Source organism: Xiphophorus couchianus, chromosome 5, assembly GCF_001444195.1.
Source record: "Xiphophorus couchianus chromosome 5, X_couchianus-1.0, whole genome shotgun sequence".
Taxonomy (NCBI): domain Eukaryota; kingdom Metazoa; phylum Chordata; class Actinopteri; order Cyprinodontiformes; family Poeciliidae; genus Xiphophorus; species Xiphophorus couchianus.
Genome location: NC_040232.1, coordinates 10,622,389 through 10,640,612, shown reverse-complemented (window position 1 = coordinate 10,640,612; position 18,224 = coordinate 10,622,389). Strand labels below are relative to the sequence as shown.

Below are 18,224 nucleotides of genomic sequence, written 5' to 3'. Positions count from 1 at the left end.
GACAACATTAGATAAAAAACATGGTAACACAGTTGCTAGACAATCACAACACTACTGTTACATACAATTATGCCTAATAAGGATGTTACCATATCCAGATAACACCCTAATGTAGGTAGAAAAGTAACAATGCAGAGACATGGGAGGCAGATAGAGGCACTACAAGGCAGAGTTGGAAAGCTCACATACATTAGCATTCGGCAAAGACAATATCCAGGTAAAGGGAAATATGATGATCCACCAATGGTAAACAGATAAGAGGGTGCATAGCAATCTAGCTGTCAATAAGGCACAAGATTATGACTCTCTTCTTAACAGTGTGTGGTTCCTGCCTTAAGCTGCTGCAGTAACACAGTTTTCATGTCTGGTGGGGAAGTGAGAAGATACTCGAAGTTAAACCAAAATTAAAAAAAGGAATCATTTCAACACCAGAAAGGGAAATAGAGCTAAACACACAAACAAGAGAACTAACTAAACAGAAGGCAAGGCAATAGGGAGAAACATCAAAACCATGTATCATTAAATTGTGTTTGTTTTCTACAAGTACAGCAAATATTAAAAAAAGGGTGCTGCAACAACTACACCTTGGATACATCTGGAAATACAACATGAGAAAATGACACCAACCCTCAAATCCTGGATTTGAGGATCCCTGATCTAGATCTCCCACATCTTTCCATTTTCTCTTTATCAGCTGCTTGCCAATGATTATTTTTTTCTTAATCTAGCTTGATAAAGGATGAGTCCTCAAATCCAGTCCTGCAACTACTAGCTGTATAGTTGGTTCAACAGACCTGAATGACATTGCTGAATTACCTCTTAGTATGTGTTCAAGTTCTTGAGTTTTAATGACCTGTTTATTTGACTCAGGTGTGTCAAAACAGAGACACATCGAAAAACTGCAGGACACCAGTTAAAAGTTTAATTTGACAAATAAGCCTCATCAGTATACATTTCCTAATTGTTGAATGTAGTTGTAGACTGTTGTCTGCTTCATGGGTAGGAAGTAACTGTACACTCTACAAACAGCTACAGAAATAGAAGGTTCTCATGTGCTTTTAAAAGTTTGCCTATGTTCATCCTGAACCTATTTCCGTTTTAAACAATGGATGATGTCTTGAAATCTTGAACAAGTTCCTTTTTTCCTCTGCCAAAACTCTGAAACTGGGTTAGGTTGACCAGTTCGGCAAAGAAAATGTCAAGAAAACATTCTTGATGCACACTGTCAAACATTTCAGCCGCATTTAGTTGTGTCCACTATCTTCTACTCTTTAAATCAAATAAATTTAGAGTTTTAGATTTTGAACCTAAATGTGTAAGTTTGTGAAAGATAAATTTACAGTAGTAAGTTGTGTTAACATTTTATTCATTTTGTCAAACCTCCAAGAGTTGAATAAACTGGAGTTTTTAGGTTAGCACTTAAAAACTGAAAGAAGAAAAAGACAGGATTAGGAACTATTTCCCAGAATGCTTAGCGGCATGTTTTTGTATCCTGAGATGGAAGAGCGTTACATTGATCTGACTCGTGTTATTAACCAAATGTTTATTTTAAAGCTTGAGGATAATGTCCTTTTCACACTAAATGTTTCTGAGCTGAATTCATTGTGATGTTTAATAAAATTCATTATCAGATCAGAATTTTTGTTCATACAATTTGAAACAAGAATTTAAATTATTCTAAAGTAAAATAAGTTGTTATTTTAACTTGATAATGTGAGTAAAATAATAGAGAAATGTGGATTTTTAACTAGGTGAGGACCGTTTTTTTTTTCTTCCATATTGTAAAATAAATATTTGGTTTAAATTGCAGCATTAAGTTAAAACTCTCAATGCAAAATTAATGTTTACACACATTGTCTCTAGTGAAATCAACTTCATGAACTTTCATTTCTGTTAAAACCAAAAGAATTTTCTTGTCGACTTAAATTGCATTTTCAAGGCAGCAAGGGGGCCTTTCATTTTCAAGTTAAACCACCTTCAAATGTTTTACAGTACAATGCAAATATTTACCTTTAAATATTTCAAAATCAACCAGTTGTCAGGCACTAATGTTGACAGGCAATAAATTCCTGAAAGAAAGAAATGTTTCAGTCTGGAGTTTGTTCAAGGAAAAAAGCCAAAGACATAACAGTCAGATATGATTCATCAGGAGGAGATATTAGATGTCATATCTCCTCCTTGCTTACTTCTGAAACACATATTTTAGAAGCAAAACACATATTTTAGAAGCAAGCAAGTGAAAGTAGTTGACTAAGTTTCTAAAGCAAAACAAAAACTGTGCAAGTGTAGGAAATTCCTTAGCTGGCGTCTGGGATACTGGAGCAAATGTGACAGGAAACAAAACTCATAACAAAGACGGATTCATATACAAAAAGCAAAACCATAAGGGAAATGAGAAACTCATGGCGGTAATTAGAAGAAGCTGAAAACCAAAATAAAACAGCCAGAGAAGAAACGGGTAAGAAAACAAATATGAAAAGAACTAACATTATTATTACACTAGACAACTCATAAAGTACAGAATCATAAAACGTAACGACAGATTGTCCAACTGCAAACAGACCATGACCACAACAATGGCCTGTAGCAAGTACAGGCTTTTTATCACTTACACCTAAGTACAAGTGATAAAATAAACATAAACATACAACTTTATGGTTACAATAAGATCAGTGTTTTAAAATGTAATAAAGCTCAAAATCCTTGACTTATTTCCAATTCAGTGTTTCTGAAGAACTTTCCAGAAGTCCTTCAGAAACACTGCACATTCTATATAATATTAAAACATGGAAAACATATTCTTTTTTTTTTTATTACAATATTTGGCTGTTAAAAAGTGCTTCTCTCTGCACGAGCTCAAACATGTACTGTGGAAACTAAAAAAAACGTTGAAGATTTAGCTTTCCTGTCAATCAGTGAGATCATTTATTGCCTAATCAGAGCTTCACGTCTGTGTTGAATTTCCTCTGCATTTCTTGCTTTTTCTCAGAAGCGTCAGGTTTTATGTCAGACAAGTTTTTTTTTACTGGATAACTTGTTGGTATGAAACCAAAATAATAAGTCAGCTGCCTGCCTCCTCAGCTGCTGGTCAGTCACCGTCTATGGTTATGGTTTTATCCATCAAGAATATATATATTAAAAAAAAACTTTGCAGTGTTTGGGACTAATAATAAATTTGGTTTTGCTGTAGGAAGAAAGGTCTGTCCTGACAATGGTTTGTTCATGTAAAGTCTGAAAATAGGTCATATCTTTATGACTCGGTGACACATCGAAGCTGAGGTCTTCCTGATATGAGTGATGTAGAGTCTAGACAAACAAAAGGACCTTTTGGAAAACAGGTCACATAAAGACCGTAAGTTTGAAAAACAAGTTCATATATGGATTTAGTCTTTCTGAAGTCACAAGTAGACAATACGGCAAAAATAAGGTGCCCATGTTTACGTTGGAAAACATGTGACTTTATTGGTTTTGTCACTCCAACCGGTCTCTAAATTTTGATTCACTAACTCTATAAATTTTGATTAACATTAATATCTAAATTTTGGGCTCACTCAACATTATACTTGGTGTCCTTTATTCATGTGTCTGAAATCAAGCCATTAAGATAAGGAGTATCTAAGTTTTGAAAAGAAAAATGCCATAGCACATTGTTAGCACATACTAACATCTTAGTTTTTCAACGATCAAAATTTATTAATCATTTTCAAAACAGGCATAATACATAAGAAACAGTGAAAGCTGTACAAGCATGAGGCCCAGTAGTTACATAGAAACCATTTCCATGAAAGAGAAAGTAAAGAAAGAAAAGAAACCAAAAGGGTCATTCTGAGTACAGGATAAGATAGATGCCAAATTATCCGAGTCCCTGGAGAGCATTGGGAAAATCCAGAAACATACTTTCATCAAAAACAGCCCAAACAGACCAAAACATGTTAAAAAAAAAAAGAAAAAGTTTACCGGTCACATGTGAAAGCACAAGATACAGCTTTCGTCAGCATAATAATTAGATGGGATTTTTAGCACATCCACTCAATGAACTGAATAAAAAGAGAACTGCATAAAATATCCCGAAACCATCAAAACAGAAGAAGTATAAAAATATATATATTTTTCATCAATGGAAGTTTTCATTTAATTTTAATCACACTCAAAACATTTATACAGTAGACGTTAAATCATGCGATGCAGCAGTGGTTAGAGCTTTATGGTCACTGACGTGTTGTACAGACAGGATAAAGTTATGAAAACATAACAAAAACATAACCCACATGATTAATTAGCCAAAAAAAAACCCCTGAAACCTTGATTTTTTTGGTGCTTTTCTTTAGAAGCTGTTAATCATTAGCATACAAGATTACTGATAGACTAGCAGAGGTGTCTGTGTTCATAACTAGACCTGTGAACCTGCTACATTCTCCGTTTCACTATAAAAACATCTGTACAATAACTCAGCACCCGTTCTGTATCCTCTTTAGAGAATGTAGCAAAAAGGATGACACCAAACCAACGATGGAGAAAAGATATCAAATTGATTAAAGGTTACATAAGTGCAGTTTCACATTACTCCAAAGCACAAAAGACAATTCTTTAGGTTGTTTTTTTCTATAAAGATAATGGGCCATCATCTGATATCTTTTCGGGAGAAAGAAAAAGGAAATTAAATCTGGTACTAAGCACAACATCACACATACGAAAGCCAAGCTTTCACCAAAGACTGACATGCACTTTTCTTTGATTCAAAAGTGATTCACTCCATAAAACTTTTAACAAGCACATCAGTCATTTTCAAAGAATTGGTACACACATCTTTTAGAAGAGTGTTGGCACAGTTTTATAGTTCACACAAAGAAGCAGCTGCAGACACAATGAATTTCACAGAAGAAAAATGATCTCTGGTTTACAGGTTACAATCCTAGTTTTTGTTTAATAGTGCACGGCTCATCTTTCTGAATGAATTATTACCTCCTGTAGGAGAAGACTTTGCTGGACAGTTGGTTATAGAGATGTATTCTTAAAAAATAAAAACTTCTTTCAATGTTTTCCATTTTTAGGAGAAACAAAATTGCCAAAGCTTGTAAAAAATTTACAAAATTGAAAGGACTTCTCATCTAAAAACACACGCATACACACAAACACACTCAAAATGTCTATGTGTAGCGCGCTCAGTGTAAAATGCACATACGCTAGTAGGTATATTCACAGCTACCCTCTAATCCAATGCAGTGCTTTCCTCATACCTCTTACATAACATCACAAAAAAGTTGAAGGAAAACAAAGACACTTCTGCTGAGCTGCCAAAGGCTATAGAGTGTGGGCCAAACTCCGACGTGTCTGTCTTCTCATATTTCCCCAAACATCCGCCACTACTCTGGTTGGACCAAGTCCTCCTGTAATAACTATAATCCAGTATCCCATTTTGTGTTGTTTTAACATGTCTGGACCTAAATGTGTACCCCCTTCCTTTCAGCTTCTTCTCCACTCAACTGGCCCATCTTGTTTTCAGACTTGATTTAATCTCTCTTTAACAATATTTCTGCTGCGTTCAGATTAATTGGGAATTTACTGGTGAATCACAGTACAAGTTATCCCTGACTATGCACAGTTTTACATTGTAAGAAAGTTATATCATGAATGTGGAGGTTAGCAAAGAAGGAAATGCTAATTTTGGAGGTTGGTAGAAAGCAAATACATAAATGCAGCTCGTTGGGTCTCCTGAAAGAAAAAGAAGGAGATTTAAGAAATTTACTAAAAACTGAGTAGGAATAAACAGTATCCTCAGTTACAGTGTAAAAGTTTAAGCATTACCTTAGGCCATGCTGTCTTTGACTTCCTCATAGTAAGGAGGAGGTGGATCTGCAGACAGGCGTATTATTTAAACCAGTGTAAATGTTGTGTGAAATGATATAAACCAAATACATTCAATTGATTCTTATAACATTGGCATGCTTACCGATTTCTTGGTCTGAATGGGGAACCATGTCATGTGTCCCTAAAAGAAAGTGTGAAATTTTGTAAGAATATGCAGTTGTAGAAAATAGATGTGAACCCACAACCACCTAAAGTTTAAGGCAGACAAGCACAGACAGATCACCCAGCACCTGAAGCGTGAGAACAGAGAAAATAGTCCTTATGGAGTATCATGATATACACCGTAACTTACTATCTTACCTGTTAATAACTCTATACCTCAGCTACCATTACCACAGATATTCCTTCCTGCATTAGTTTTTTTTTTTTAAGAATCTGCATCTAAATTTGCACCAGTTGGGGGGCGGTAACACCAAGATGAAATAAATTAAAATTCAAAAGAAGAAGAGTCTGAGAATAGATGGAATGATCATTGACTCACTTCCACAAACGGCTGTACCTCTTTTTTAAGGAAAAGTAGATGCTATGGTTTGAATTAGGTATTTTCTGTTGCAAAAAAGCTCAAAATATTTAAAAACAAATCTGTTTTTAAATAGATCTGCTTAAAAATAAAAAAATCTGTTTTGTATGTTTTAGGTGCTCAAATATCATGCAAGACGAGGCAAAAATTTTATGACATAGCTGCTAGTAACTGACTCACAAAATTACATCGTAAAACTTTACAGTAAAAAGGCTGCAACCGTTTCTTCCACTACTAAAGTGTTTTTCACAATAATGTAGAAAATGTTATTGAACTTGTCTGCCATCAAATCCAAGAATCTAAAACTCACAAAACACATCTTTGATCCTAACCTTTAGCTAGTATTGCACCAAACACTCCAGACATTGTATTGACTCATCCAAGCCACAGGCGCCTACATTTTCTCCGAAAAGGAGGCTCAGTTACGTTCCCAGGTCATGTTTCACACAGAAAATTCGATATTTGTAAATAACTGTCCGATGCCAAAGCAAAACCTGAGTTAGCATAAACTGTATAAGTCTTAGCCACTAGCCATTAGCTTCAGCTGAATGATCTTCTGAAAATAAGACTGTTACAGCTTTCAACAGAATCTTACTTTAAAAGCCCTGAAGTATTAGTTTAAGTAAAGTAAAAATGCTGGATTTAGTCCAAAGATAGAAGAGATTACTGGTTAATCATGAACATATGATTCACGCAAAGTTCCCAGATGCTGCAACAGGACTGGAATGTAAGTATGATTTAACCTTGACTGGAAAACTCCCCTAATGTGCTTAGCTATTCTTCACGTGAATACTGAGCAACTAGTTGAACCCTAACGACATGCAACATTAGACGGCTCAACAGGTCTCAATGCAGACTAATCTAAACAGCTGACAGAAGTATTGACAGAAATAAGTACAGAAAGGACCTCCATCTTTAACTTAGTGTTAGCCATTTATGCCCATTTGAAAAAGAATAGGAAGAGCTGTTACAGTTTGTCCAAAGATGGACGTACCCATAAGAGGAGCGGTTGAGGGCCTCCGGTTTTTTTCTGTCAGACATTTGAAAAAAGGCAAAATATGAGAGAGGGTATACACTCAGAGCAAAATCTACCATTTTGATAACTTTAGCCAACCTTTAACAACAAAAACCATTTTTACGGTAAAAAGTTCCTGGCCCTTAAGCTGCTTCACACTGCGTGACAACAGGAGGTACTTTCCTAGCCTGAATGGTCACTTTTCAGCGGTTATGCAAGTTTTTCCTGCAATCAACCCTTCCTCATAGTTCTTTTATTGTTTGTGAGAAGGAAGTGATGAAATATGACCCCTGCTGAGCACATCGGCTTTAAAGAGTGCAACAAAAATTAGCCGCAATTGTATCAGGCCCAATAACATGTAGCCTCTTTAACTCTGATTGAACTACTTTTTGCCTATTTTAACAGACTCTTGTTTCATAAGTTGGCACAAGAAGAAAACGTGGCCATAAATCTGGGCTTGTCTTTTCAGCTGCTACCAATGTCATGTTATTATTATATTTAAAAATTGCCAATTGTATTAGGATAGTGAGTACAAGGTATATGGTAAACTTAAGTTAAAACTGTGACAATGAATACTCAAAAATATGTTTCAATAAATATAAAAGAGTTCTGTTCCAAATAACACATGGGTGATCTGGCAACAGACTTGAAAGAAACTCAACTAAATTAATTGCTACAGTTGTCAGGCGACATTCTGAGTTTTGCCTCTTAGATCTACTTAAGCAACATCTGTGGGAGTATTGATGCAACTTTATCAGTCATGGAAAGAAAGAGATTTTCTGGGTGTACAGTTGTAAAGACTTTTATTCTTATACATTAAAGTTTTTGTAAAAACTTACTAAAAACTAAGCCTTAATTATAATACAATTAAATATTTTAGATATGTGTTCTTTTATCTTTAAATGAAACCAGGCATGTTATAATTTTTGGGGGTGTCCAAAATCAGACAGTCATCTACCACTGAAGTTTTCTTTTCCCCTTACCTATAATAAGATTTAGTGGAAATGGCAGACAGACAAAATGGGGGAAGACAGGCAGGAAAGGAGCCAAGGTGAGGACTGGAACCCCAAATTAATAGCCCATATATGAGGCACCCATCCCATAAACTGCCCCAAAAACAGGACTGTAAAAGTTTCAGCCGAGCTTCTTTAGATGTCATTTATCTTTATTTCAAATCTCGATCCAAAAATCAAACATATACTCACGTTGGGAACGTTTTCTGCAGATTAACAGTACGAGCAGCAACCCCACAATCAGCGACCCAACGACCAAGACTGGAGCAATTATTGCCGAAAGTTGCTTTGGTGGTTCTCCTGAAAGGAGCAGTAAAGCATTATTGATTTTAAACGTTGAATTATGACATAAAACAGAAAAAGGTTTCAAGTACATGTTAAAATAAGGTATGCTGCTTAAGGTGCTTCACCCCAAACAAATAAAGATGAAGGGCAGCTAACAGCTGAATTACTGCTGATTCAAACAGTTGAATAACAAATACTAATTTGTATGGCAGATCTAAAAGTTTAGATTACAGTTTAGACAGCATCTACATTCAGTGCTGTTGAAAAGTTTTTCCATTAGGAAGAGATAGAACAGTTTTTCCATAAAGTGTTACCCTGTCTAATCTAGCATGTGCTGTCTTGTAGCAAATGTTTGTAGTTTGGATTGGCAGATATATCTGATCAGGACATGCATCAGCATGTCTATTTACTTATTTGTGTCTGAAGAAACAAGCATTAACAAACAAAATGAAACCATCTTGCAGCTTTAATGAGAAACTAATTCAGCACAGTAAGACCTCCATTTTGTTTTTTGTCTTGTTTTGTTGAACTTCTGGTTTTGCAGTTGAACATTTACAGAACATTTGTCTTCATATGGCCCACAGTTCCTTCACAGCTGAGTTTTCCGTTGAAAGGTTAAACCTTGCCTCAACCTCCCACAAGCCAAAGAAAAACATGTGTGGTTGGTCCTAGATTGAGCAATCTTTAACCAAAATGTGTTTGTTACAGCTCTGCAAAACACACCTGTGTACTCAGCAAAACATACCTATAGATTTTAATTTTACTGCAACTGAGTCCACTCTGTTGCCACTGGCATTGTAGACTGCACAGGTGTACTCAGAGAAGGTGGATCCTGGCATCAAAGGCAGCTTGCTGGAGAGTTCAGACCGACCATCCTCCATCTTGTTCTCTGTTGGATCTGCACTATTCGTCCACTCCGTTTGGTTTTCATCAAACCAGCGCAGTTTACCTGGTGGGTAGCCACCAGTAGCCTTACAAAACAAAGACTTTGGAATGCCTTTCTCATCACTGATGTTTGCAGTTGGGGGATGGTATTTGGCTGCAAAAGCAAAGTAAAAACCAAAAATGGCATTGAACACTGATCAGTCCCAGTCAAAAGGAATTGATGAAATCTGGATGACATTTGAGTACGATCATCTTCGACAAGTAAACAGAGCTTTAAAATTTTAACACAAAATTTGATGCAGTCGAAAAAATTAAGACGCAGCAAAACAGCTTACATAGAATGCCAACTGACTGAAGAAAATTATTCAACAATAACTAATGATATACAAAAGTACAGGTGTACCTAAAAAAATCTGAATATTGTAAAAAAGTTCAAAATATTTTGTCCTTCATTTCAGAAAGTAAATCTCACATAGATTAATAACACAAAGAGTGGATTTTTGGAGCCTTTTGTACTTGCAATTTTGATTATTTCGGCTTACAGAAAATGAAACCAAAGTTTATCAAATCAGAAAATTTGAATATAACATAATATCAAAAAAATCTCGTTTCTCAAAAGAATGTTTATTTCTATGCACTTAATGCTTGGTTGTCATTGCGACGTGGCATGAAAAAGATCAGCCTGTGGCATTGCATAGGTGTAGGGTAAGCCCAACAATGCAGCTCACTTGACTATAACCCTTTGGTTCTCCACAGCATTCAGGCCAGTTTGTGGGCCAATCAAGAACAGCAACACATAGCCATTAAAGCAGCTATGTGTTGCTCCAGGTACCAGGTTTCCACCTGGTACCTGGTGGACAGGTACCAGGTTCTGTTGGAAAATAAAATCAGCATCTCCATAAAACTGGTCTGTAGGTAGAAGGATGAAGTGCTCTAAAAAATCTCAGTAGATTTCTGTGCTGAATGAGCTTCAGTCAACACAGCTGGTGTTGGTCCATCAGCTGGTGGACCAACACCAGCTGATGGTATGGAAAACCAAACCATCACTGAATATGGGAACTTTACACTGGACTTCAGCAACTGTGAAATCTTTACCTCTCCACTTATTCTCCAGACTCTGGGATCTTGATTTCCAAATGAAATGCTACATTTATTTCTGTCTGAAAAGAGAACTTTAGACCACAGAGCAACAGTCCAGTTTTCTTCTTCTTAGCCCAGAATAAGAAAGGTTAGACGTTTCTAATGTCGCCTCTTGTGTCTTTGGTTCAGGAGTGGCCTGACACAAGAAAGGCTACATTTGTAGTCCATTTGGAGGATTTTTCGATGCTAGTTGAGCTGGATGTGCTGACCCCAGCCTTAATCCACTTTCCCAAATTTGTGAATGGATATTGCTTGACAATTCTCTTATGGCTGTGGTTATCTCTGGTTCACTGTTTCCAAACGCATTTTTACTTCCACTTAACTTTTGGTAACCAGGGATATGCTTGGCCACAGCATATTCCTGGTTACAGCTTCTTTAGCTATGACTTTTTGTGGGTTAACCTCTTTGTGGAGGTGTCATTAACTGTCCTCTGGATGTCTGTCCAGTCAGCAGTATTCCCATGACAGAGTACTGACCCAGAGTGGGAAAACATTTAAAGGCTTAGGAAACCTTTGTGGATGTTTTGAGTGATTTTGCTGATTATTGTGTGCTCTAAAAGTTTCAAACATTGAACTTTCTCCAAATATAAAAAATTTCTGAGACACTACATTTTGGCTTTATGTTATCTGTAAAACATAATTATCAAAATTAGAAGGCATAAAGGCTTCAAATATTTCACTCTGTTTGTAATGAATCTATCTAAAGTATGAGATCCAGTGTCCCAACGATATTCAGATTTTTTTAAATACCTGGATTTGCTTCTTAAAACAGTAATCTGTTATTGTCACCTGTCACTTCGAAGTTTGTTGACATGATGGCGTTACCACCGTCTGTCACCACCTGGCATGTATAGTCTCCCTTGTCTTTCACTTTAGTGTCGGTGATGACCAAAGATATGGTCCTGTTGTTCAAGGCAACCTTGTAGCCGGGCTGGAGTATATTTTCTTTGCCAGCTCTCTTATCAAGAACTGATAAGAACTGATCATCTCCTTTCTTTTTCCAGACAACCACATAGATCGTTAAATCGTGTATTTTTTGTGTGGTTTCAACCTTACAGGTCAGCATAGACTGATGGCCGACCTGACCAATGCTTGTTTCATCACATACCACCACGATGAAGGCTGCAGACAGAAAAAAGCAAAAATGAAACAAAGTTAAATTAATCATCTGAAGCATTTCATTTTTAAACAAAAATGTTAAACAAATTAATCTTTTATTTGCTTAAACTTACAACTTGCATGTCCATAACAGCAACAGAAGCAAATGATCAAAAAGGGGAGGCGAATACTGGAGGCCATGTCTTTTTACCTGAAATAAAATAACCAAATCAATTAAGTTTGTTCTTAAAGATTAATCGAGCTGAGAATTGAATGTGCAAAGGGTGTGAAAAAGCACCTGTCAGACATATGTTGACCTCACCACATAAAGGACATGAAGATAAGATTACGACTAAAATAAATCTATGGCTCATGTCTACGGATTGTAAAAGTTTTGAGACTGAGGAAAGTAATAAAACTGACCAACTCAGGAGATGCTACACCAAGATGTTAAGAAATACGGTTTCAAAACCACAAAAAATTTCAGTCATGCTATTTATCTTAAGGAGGTGAAAGAATGACTATTGTATTTTCGAAGTGAAAGAATAACCACCGTTTTTTCAGGTTTTATGAGGCAAAGTAAAACTGTTGCTGTGCACTGCTGGACAGCAGACTGAAAGACTGCTACCACAGTTGTCTCACTTACAAGAAAGTGAAATCGACTTGACTCACCAACACTAGAATAGAGCACATCACTTCAGTTCTAAAGTCCTTACCCTGGCTTCCTGTAGCTCAGACAGACTTTAAAATAACTTTGTTTATAAATCGCTGAATGGCTTAGCACCAAAACACATTAAGGCCTGTTGCTGTTATTATATCAACCGTCCAGACCTCTCAGGTCTTCTGGTTGAAGTCTACTCTGCATCCCCAGAACCAGAATCAAACATGGAGCAGCAACCTTCCGTTCTTATGAAACAAATTTCCAGAAAACTGCTGAAACACTTGTTTAGAGTGACCTTTTCATTATCTCTCTTTTTTTCTGCCACTGCAATGTAGCATTTCTTTTTTTGTTACCATGTAGCACACTTTGACTTGTCTTCTTGCTGAAATCTGTGATACAAATAAACTTGACTTGATTTAAAGCAGGGCCACCCATCACTCTTTTGGAGGTAACTACAGTTGGCAAACTATAAGTGGAATATAGCAGTGATGTCAGTAACGCCTAACGCTTTACTGACGCCGGACCACTTTTTTCAGTAACGAGTAATCTAACGCGTTGCTATTTCAAATCCAGTAGTCAGACTACAGTTACTTATCGAAATCACTAGTTACTGTGCGTTACTATTATCTATTTTAATTTTATTTTATTTCCTCTACGCGTCTTGGGGAGTAACCGCCATTTCTATGCGACAGTATCAGCAGCGATAGAAACAAAAGCAACGGAGGGAGGAGGGAGGAGGGAGATGCGCATTTTGTTGGTGGAAAAACAGGAACTATTTTGAGTTTTGTTCGCCAAGTCCGATTATTATAAGCAGCTTTCAGGTTGTTTATTTCTAAAGTAACTTGCAGATTTAATGAGTTGCGGCTTTTGGGTTTGGATATAAGCAGACATAAACCCCAGAATTTGTCTGATGATCCAGTTAGTTTTAGTCAGGCTCTCCCTGCCCATCATTTCCCGGAGGATCCATCCTGCTGTGTCTTTGTTAATATCAAGTTAATATATTACCTATTAATGACGCTTCGCGTTGCGCTCCAGAAAACTGCAAACATTGAGACTAATATGAACGTGGAAACAGCCACGAATGAACGAGTACGTAAAGTTTTGCAACTAAACGCCATTATAATTATAATATTAAAGTAAGTGTCACAAATGTGTGCAGCCATCTGAGCTGTGGAGCCACAAGAGGAGCTCTATGAGCTGCACTCTGACAGCAAATACAAGGCCGTAACGAAGAACCTGGACGCTGGGGCAGGATGGGGGAGGAGGAATGAGGGGCCTAAAATCCTGTTTAGTTTTCCAGACAATACTGGAACACAGAAAAATGCATAAATTACTAATTTTTTTTCTTGTACTGTTGGAACCATTAAAAAATCTCCTCTTCAGTTCAACCTTATAAGTGGAGACACATTGTTGATGTTACCATTATAAAATAACTTGCAATTAAGTTTTGGCAAAGCTCAATGTAATTTTCACAGGTGGTGGAGCGTTGTTGTTAGCAGCTGCTGAAAGTAACTAAAACAGTTACTTTTAGTCTAACTTAGTTACTTTCCAAATCAAGTAATCAGTAATCTAAGTTACTTTTTCAAGGCGTAATCAGTAATCCGATTAAAGTTACTTTTTCAAAGTAACTATGCCATCACTTGTCGGCTGATAGCCTAGCATATTAACATACTGATATCACTTTTTTAACACTCGGTTAAGTATTATGACAACTAAAAAAGCTACATTATTTTTGAAGCTGAAGGATTAAATGTTGACTTGCCCTTTTCAAATAACAGCAACTAGGTCATGTTACACATTTATTTACGTTTTCCATTGTTGGGAATCATAACTTCCATGAATATTTGGTTTAAGTAATTATTAACTGTTACGATTAAAAATTTATTATTAATGAATTATTATTAACGCTAAAGTTTCTGTAGTTAAACTTGTCAGTTTCTCATGAAGGAATGAATTCAGACTACCGGCAGGAGAAACTCTTCACACAACAAGGAATGATCACTGCCACGCTTCTTTCTAATTAAGTCTGAGAATTTATTGACAAAATAGTCCAACTTTAAAGCTGAACTATCCTCTAAATAACTTATTTCTTATGCAATGTAACTACTGATGGAAAAAACAACAAGAAATTGGAGATGAAATCACATTAATGAACAAAATACGACCAAATGAAATGGAATACTGACAAATAACTTTAAAACTAATTAACTAATTCAAACAAGAAAGAAAAGAAAAAGGGAAAACGTATGCAGAAAGCACAGAATAAACTAGAAAAAGAAAATTTCTGAAGAAATTTAGCCGGGGCCTGCCAAGGCGCGCCCGTGGGTTTGGGCCCGGCGTTGTCACGCTACAAATTGGCGTCGATGCTAAAGAACGCCGCAACGTAATCAATGGCATGCGAAGAACCGCAATAATGTTAAGTAAGGTGGACGTGCACCATTCAGTATGATTTAAAATTTTGTCAAGGCTTTTATTTTGGAAGTTTTGTTAAACTTCATTTCAAAGGGCCAAACTAATCCCATGCGTAATAGTCATTGGGTTAAAATAGTTATATAATGCTCAAAACACAAGTAGTTGATGTAAAAATATTAAAGGCTTTTATTTTGAAATGTTTGTTAAGCTTCATTTCAAAGCGCCAAACTAATCCTATGTTTATCAGTGCTTTGGATGAAAAAGTCAAATGAAGCCAAAAAGAGCAATTACGTCATGTAAAAATATTCAAGGCTTTTATTTTGAAATTTTCAGTATGCTTAATTTTAAAGTTCCAAACTAATCCCACGTGTAACAGTTACTGAGTTAAATCAGTTATATACAGCCCATAGCAGCACGTAGTTCTAAAGGCCAGTTCAGTCCTGATCTGTTTCAACTGAGGGTTCCACTATAGTTAGAACTACAGTGATGCGTATTTGTAGTCCTAATCAGCAGCCAATAGCCTCTTGAGTTCCGTTGCTATGGTAAATAATGGTCTCAGCAGGGTGTGAACTGCTGACAGAGGCTGAGACAGACACTCTCTTTGAGCCAACAAGTTTTACTGAAAAAAAGCATTGGAAACAAATCCTTCCTGTTCGGGAACCGTAATACATATTCGAAAAGCGTTTTAAGCGTATGAGAGGCCTATGTGTCTTCTGCGATAGTCCCGAGATTCATATCTGTACCTCACTCAGAACATTTACAGCAATGAGAGAAAGAAATGTTGTGCCCAGATCTGAAATTCTAGTCAAATACATGGGAGAAAGCCTGAGGCAGCCTCAGAAAATCCTGTCGCATGACTTTGCTCTGAAGCACCGTGACAGAAAACCGTACGGTCTAGATAAATTTCAAAAACATTTTACCGGAGCAGACAGGCGTATCAATGTCAGGACCGATTTTGATACAAATCGTGCGATATTTGTGGGCGTGATGGCGATTTCAAAATTATTTTGGGTGAAAAAGTTGTCTTCATTTCTCACTCTAGCAGAGGGGCACTGAGGAAGATTCACACTCTAATTTTAGGAAAAATGAGAAACTTTGGGTCGCTTAGAGGCAAATTGTGGACAAACCGTAACTGGTATCGACGAGCCGTCTTCACTTCCGAAGAGATCACAGACGTATCTACAAAATGAAATTTGAATGGCATTTCTACGTGAATTCGTGACGACACAGAAAATCCTCAAAAATTGGGTATTTCTAGGATTTTTCCCATTGACTTATAATGGGGTTTTTTTCGTAGTTTTTTGCGAATTATGTCGCCACGTTAACCCCAAATCCCACCAAAAGTAATAGCTCCAATGGCGTGAATTTTCTGCACGTTTTGATACGTCATTTGTAGGTGTGCACGCAGCGGTATGAGCCGCATTAACGGTTACGGATGAAAAATAAAGAATTATAATAAAGAAACTTTTCTTGGGAGAATAGCAATAGGTTCCTGCCATTGCTTTGCATGGCAGGCCCCAATAATCAGGATGTGCCCCTGCTGAGAGAGAGATAAGGGAAAGGAAACTAAAGGCAGGCTGAGGCTCTCTAAATTACCCACCCACTTTGTACCCACCCGCTTTGGAACAAAGAGCCATAAAACTCGGCCATGTGCTCAGGCCTAATGGTAAATTAAACCATGGATTGTGGCTTTGGCATTGCATGAGAATACAGTAAATGTGTTTAAGGAAGAAGGATAAGAATAACAGTGAAAAAAGGGGGAAAGGGAGAGAGGAGAAACGGTGCAGAGATGAATAAGTCTTTAAACTCTGCTCAAGATGCAAATCCCTTTAACGTATCACAGCATTTGGTCAGCAAAATCAGAGACAAAGATAATAATAATCATCACACCATACATCAGCACACTTCAGCCAGAGGCATTAACAACATGTTAATGCTGTTAACATGTTAAAACGAGACAATATTGTCTTTTTTAGCCCAAAATAAATTGGAAAACCTGACCTTAATTTTGTGAGTTGCTCAGGCTCACTCAGATTCAAAGATGGCGTCTGGTTACTGGTCCAGGAGAAGATTCAACCGCTGGAACAGTCAGCGTGGGCAGAGTTTCTAGACACATGTAGCTACTTTTTAAATGTTCTCTTCAAATGTTTTAAAAGTCCTTTCTGCATCCAACAGACCAGGAGGGGAACAATTTATGCGGATGTCTCTGTCAAAAGCTCCACAGACGAGGTTTTAGGATTCAGGCTTTAATTTATGGTGAAGTTAGTTCTTATCCGATCAACTCTGAGTTTATTGCAAGGCGTTAAGGTTTGGAAGTGTCTCCAGAACAAGGAATGATTAGGGATGCGATCTGATCAGTTCGTCTGAGTCAATGAACTCCCACCATCATTTTGGTGTGAATGATACAATCATATTTTTAACAAGGTCACCAAACCATGAGAATTTCATACTGCCCCAACCTTTCATGAGAACGATAAATGTTAAGCAAAAGGAAAAAAAACTGGAAGAAATTCTTCTTAAGATTTTAGACAAGATTATAGTGTTTTTGATAACATGACAGATTTAACTAACCTCAAAGAGAGAAAAACAAACCTCTCAATATGTACAAAGAAACATCATGACTTGAGACATATTAAGTGAAATCTGTAACATTTGATTCTTGCAACAAGCATCAACAGGCCAAGTCGCAAGCCTTTATTCAGTTCTTTGTTTCCACAGTTGTTTTTCCTCAAACATCCCTTTATCACGCATACCAAGGTGCACTTGATATCCATCGATTCAGGGACCGCACATCTTTGTGTTCCCTTGAGACAGAACATGAGTTGAAGGAATGGGTTGTCATAAGATGGAGGAGAAATATGTCTGTAACCAAATTAGAAGATGCGCCTGACTTTTATTGTTGTTTACTGATATATAATTATGGGACTCAGCTGGTTCGTTATCACCATGCACTTTGGTGACTGTAATCCAATGATCCTGACAGAAACAAACAGAAAATATGACTCTCAGGTCAAGTGTTTACAGAACTAAGGATCAAATAGCTTGAGGAAGTCAACTCTATAGGAGTTCCACACAGCTAAATACATCTGACTGTATCACAGAGACAGTTCAGAGTTTATAACGTAAGGTGAGAAGTATCTTCAGTAAAAATCTCTTAATGCCTTCATTTAGTTTGAACTCATAAGCTGGAGGTACACTAATGACTAGTATAATTGGGGCCATGACATAATTGGACTTCCATTGTCTTAAAATCGCAGTTCGAAAAAAGGCGTGAGTAGTTTAGCTAAACAATATTTTATGAGCCTTTAAACCACTGTCACAGCAATA

At 36.8% G+C, this 18,224-nt stretch overlaps 1 protein-coding gene and 1 long non-coding RNA gene across 4 annotated transcripts in view; one reads left to right on the top strand and one right to left on the bottom strand.

Annotated features, from left to right (window-relative positions):
* Positions 1 to 3,668: 3,668 nt before the first annotated feature.
* Positions 3,669 to 18,224, bottom strand: part of LOC114144213 (titin) — an 18,884-nt gene continuing 4,328 nt past the window's right edge. The window contains exons 2-9 of one of the 3 annotated variants that reach the window (XM_028016768.1): positions 11,959 to 12,035; positions 11,516 to 11,851; positions 9,447 to 9,740; positions 8,609 to 8,716; positions 7,383 to 7,418; positions 5,951 to 5,989; positions 5,806 to 5,853; positions 3,669 to 5,712 (exon numbers count right to left, since the gene is read on the bottom strand). In XM_028016768.1, coding sequence (XP_027872569.1) covers positions 5,807 to 5,853; positions 5,951 to 5,989; positions 7,383 to 7,418; positions 8,609 to 8,716; positions 9,447 to 9,740; positions 11,516 to 11,851; positions 11,959 to 12,025 — 927 coding nt within the window. In that variant the 5' untranslated portion in view covers positions 12,026 to 12,035 and the 3' untranslated portion in view covers positions 3,669 to 5,712; position 5,806. The remainder of the gene's footprint in view (positions 5,713 to 5,805; positions 5,854 to 5,950; positions 5,990 to 7,382; positions 7,419 to 8,608; positions 8,717 to 9,446; positions 9,741 to 11,515; positions 11,852 to 11,958; positions 12,036 to 18,224) is intronic. The other 2 variants (XM_028016767.1, XM_028016769.1) reach the window with 2 other exon arrangements.
* Positions 15,627 to 18,224, top strand: part of LOC114144215 (uncharacterized) — a 15,529-nt gene continuing 12,931 nt past the window's right edge. Inside the window, exons 1-2 of the long non-coding RNA XR_003595442.1 lie at positions 15,627 to 15,784; positions 17,961 to 17,962. This is a non-coding gene — a long non-coding RNA (uncharacterized LOC114144215). The remainder of the gene's footprint in view (positions 15,785 to 17,960; positions 17,963 to 18,224) is intronic.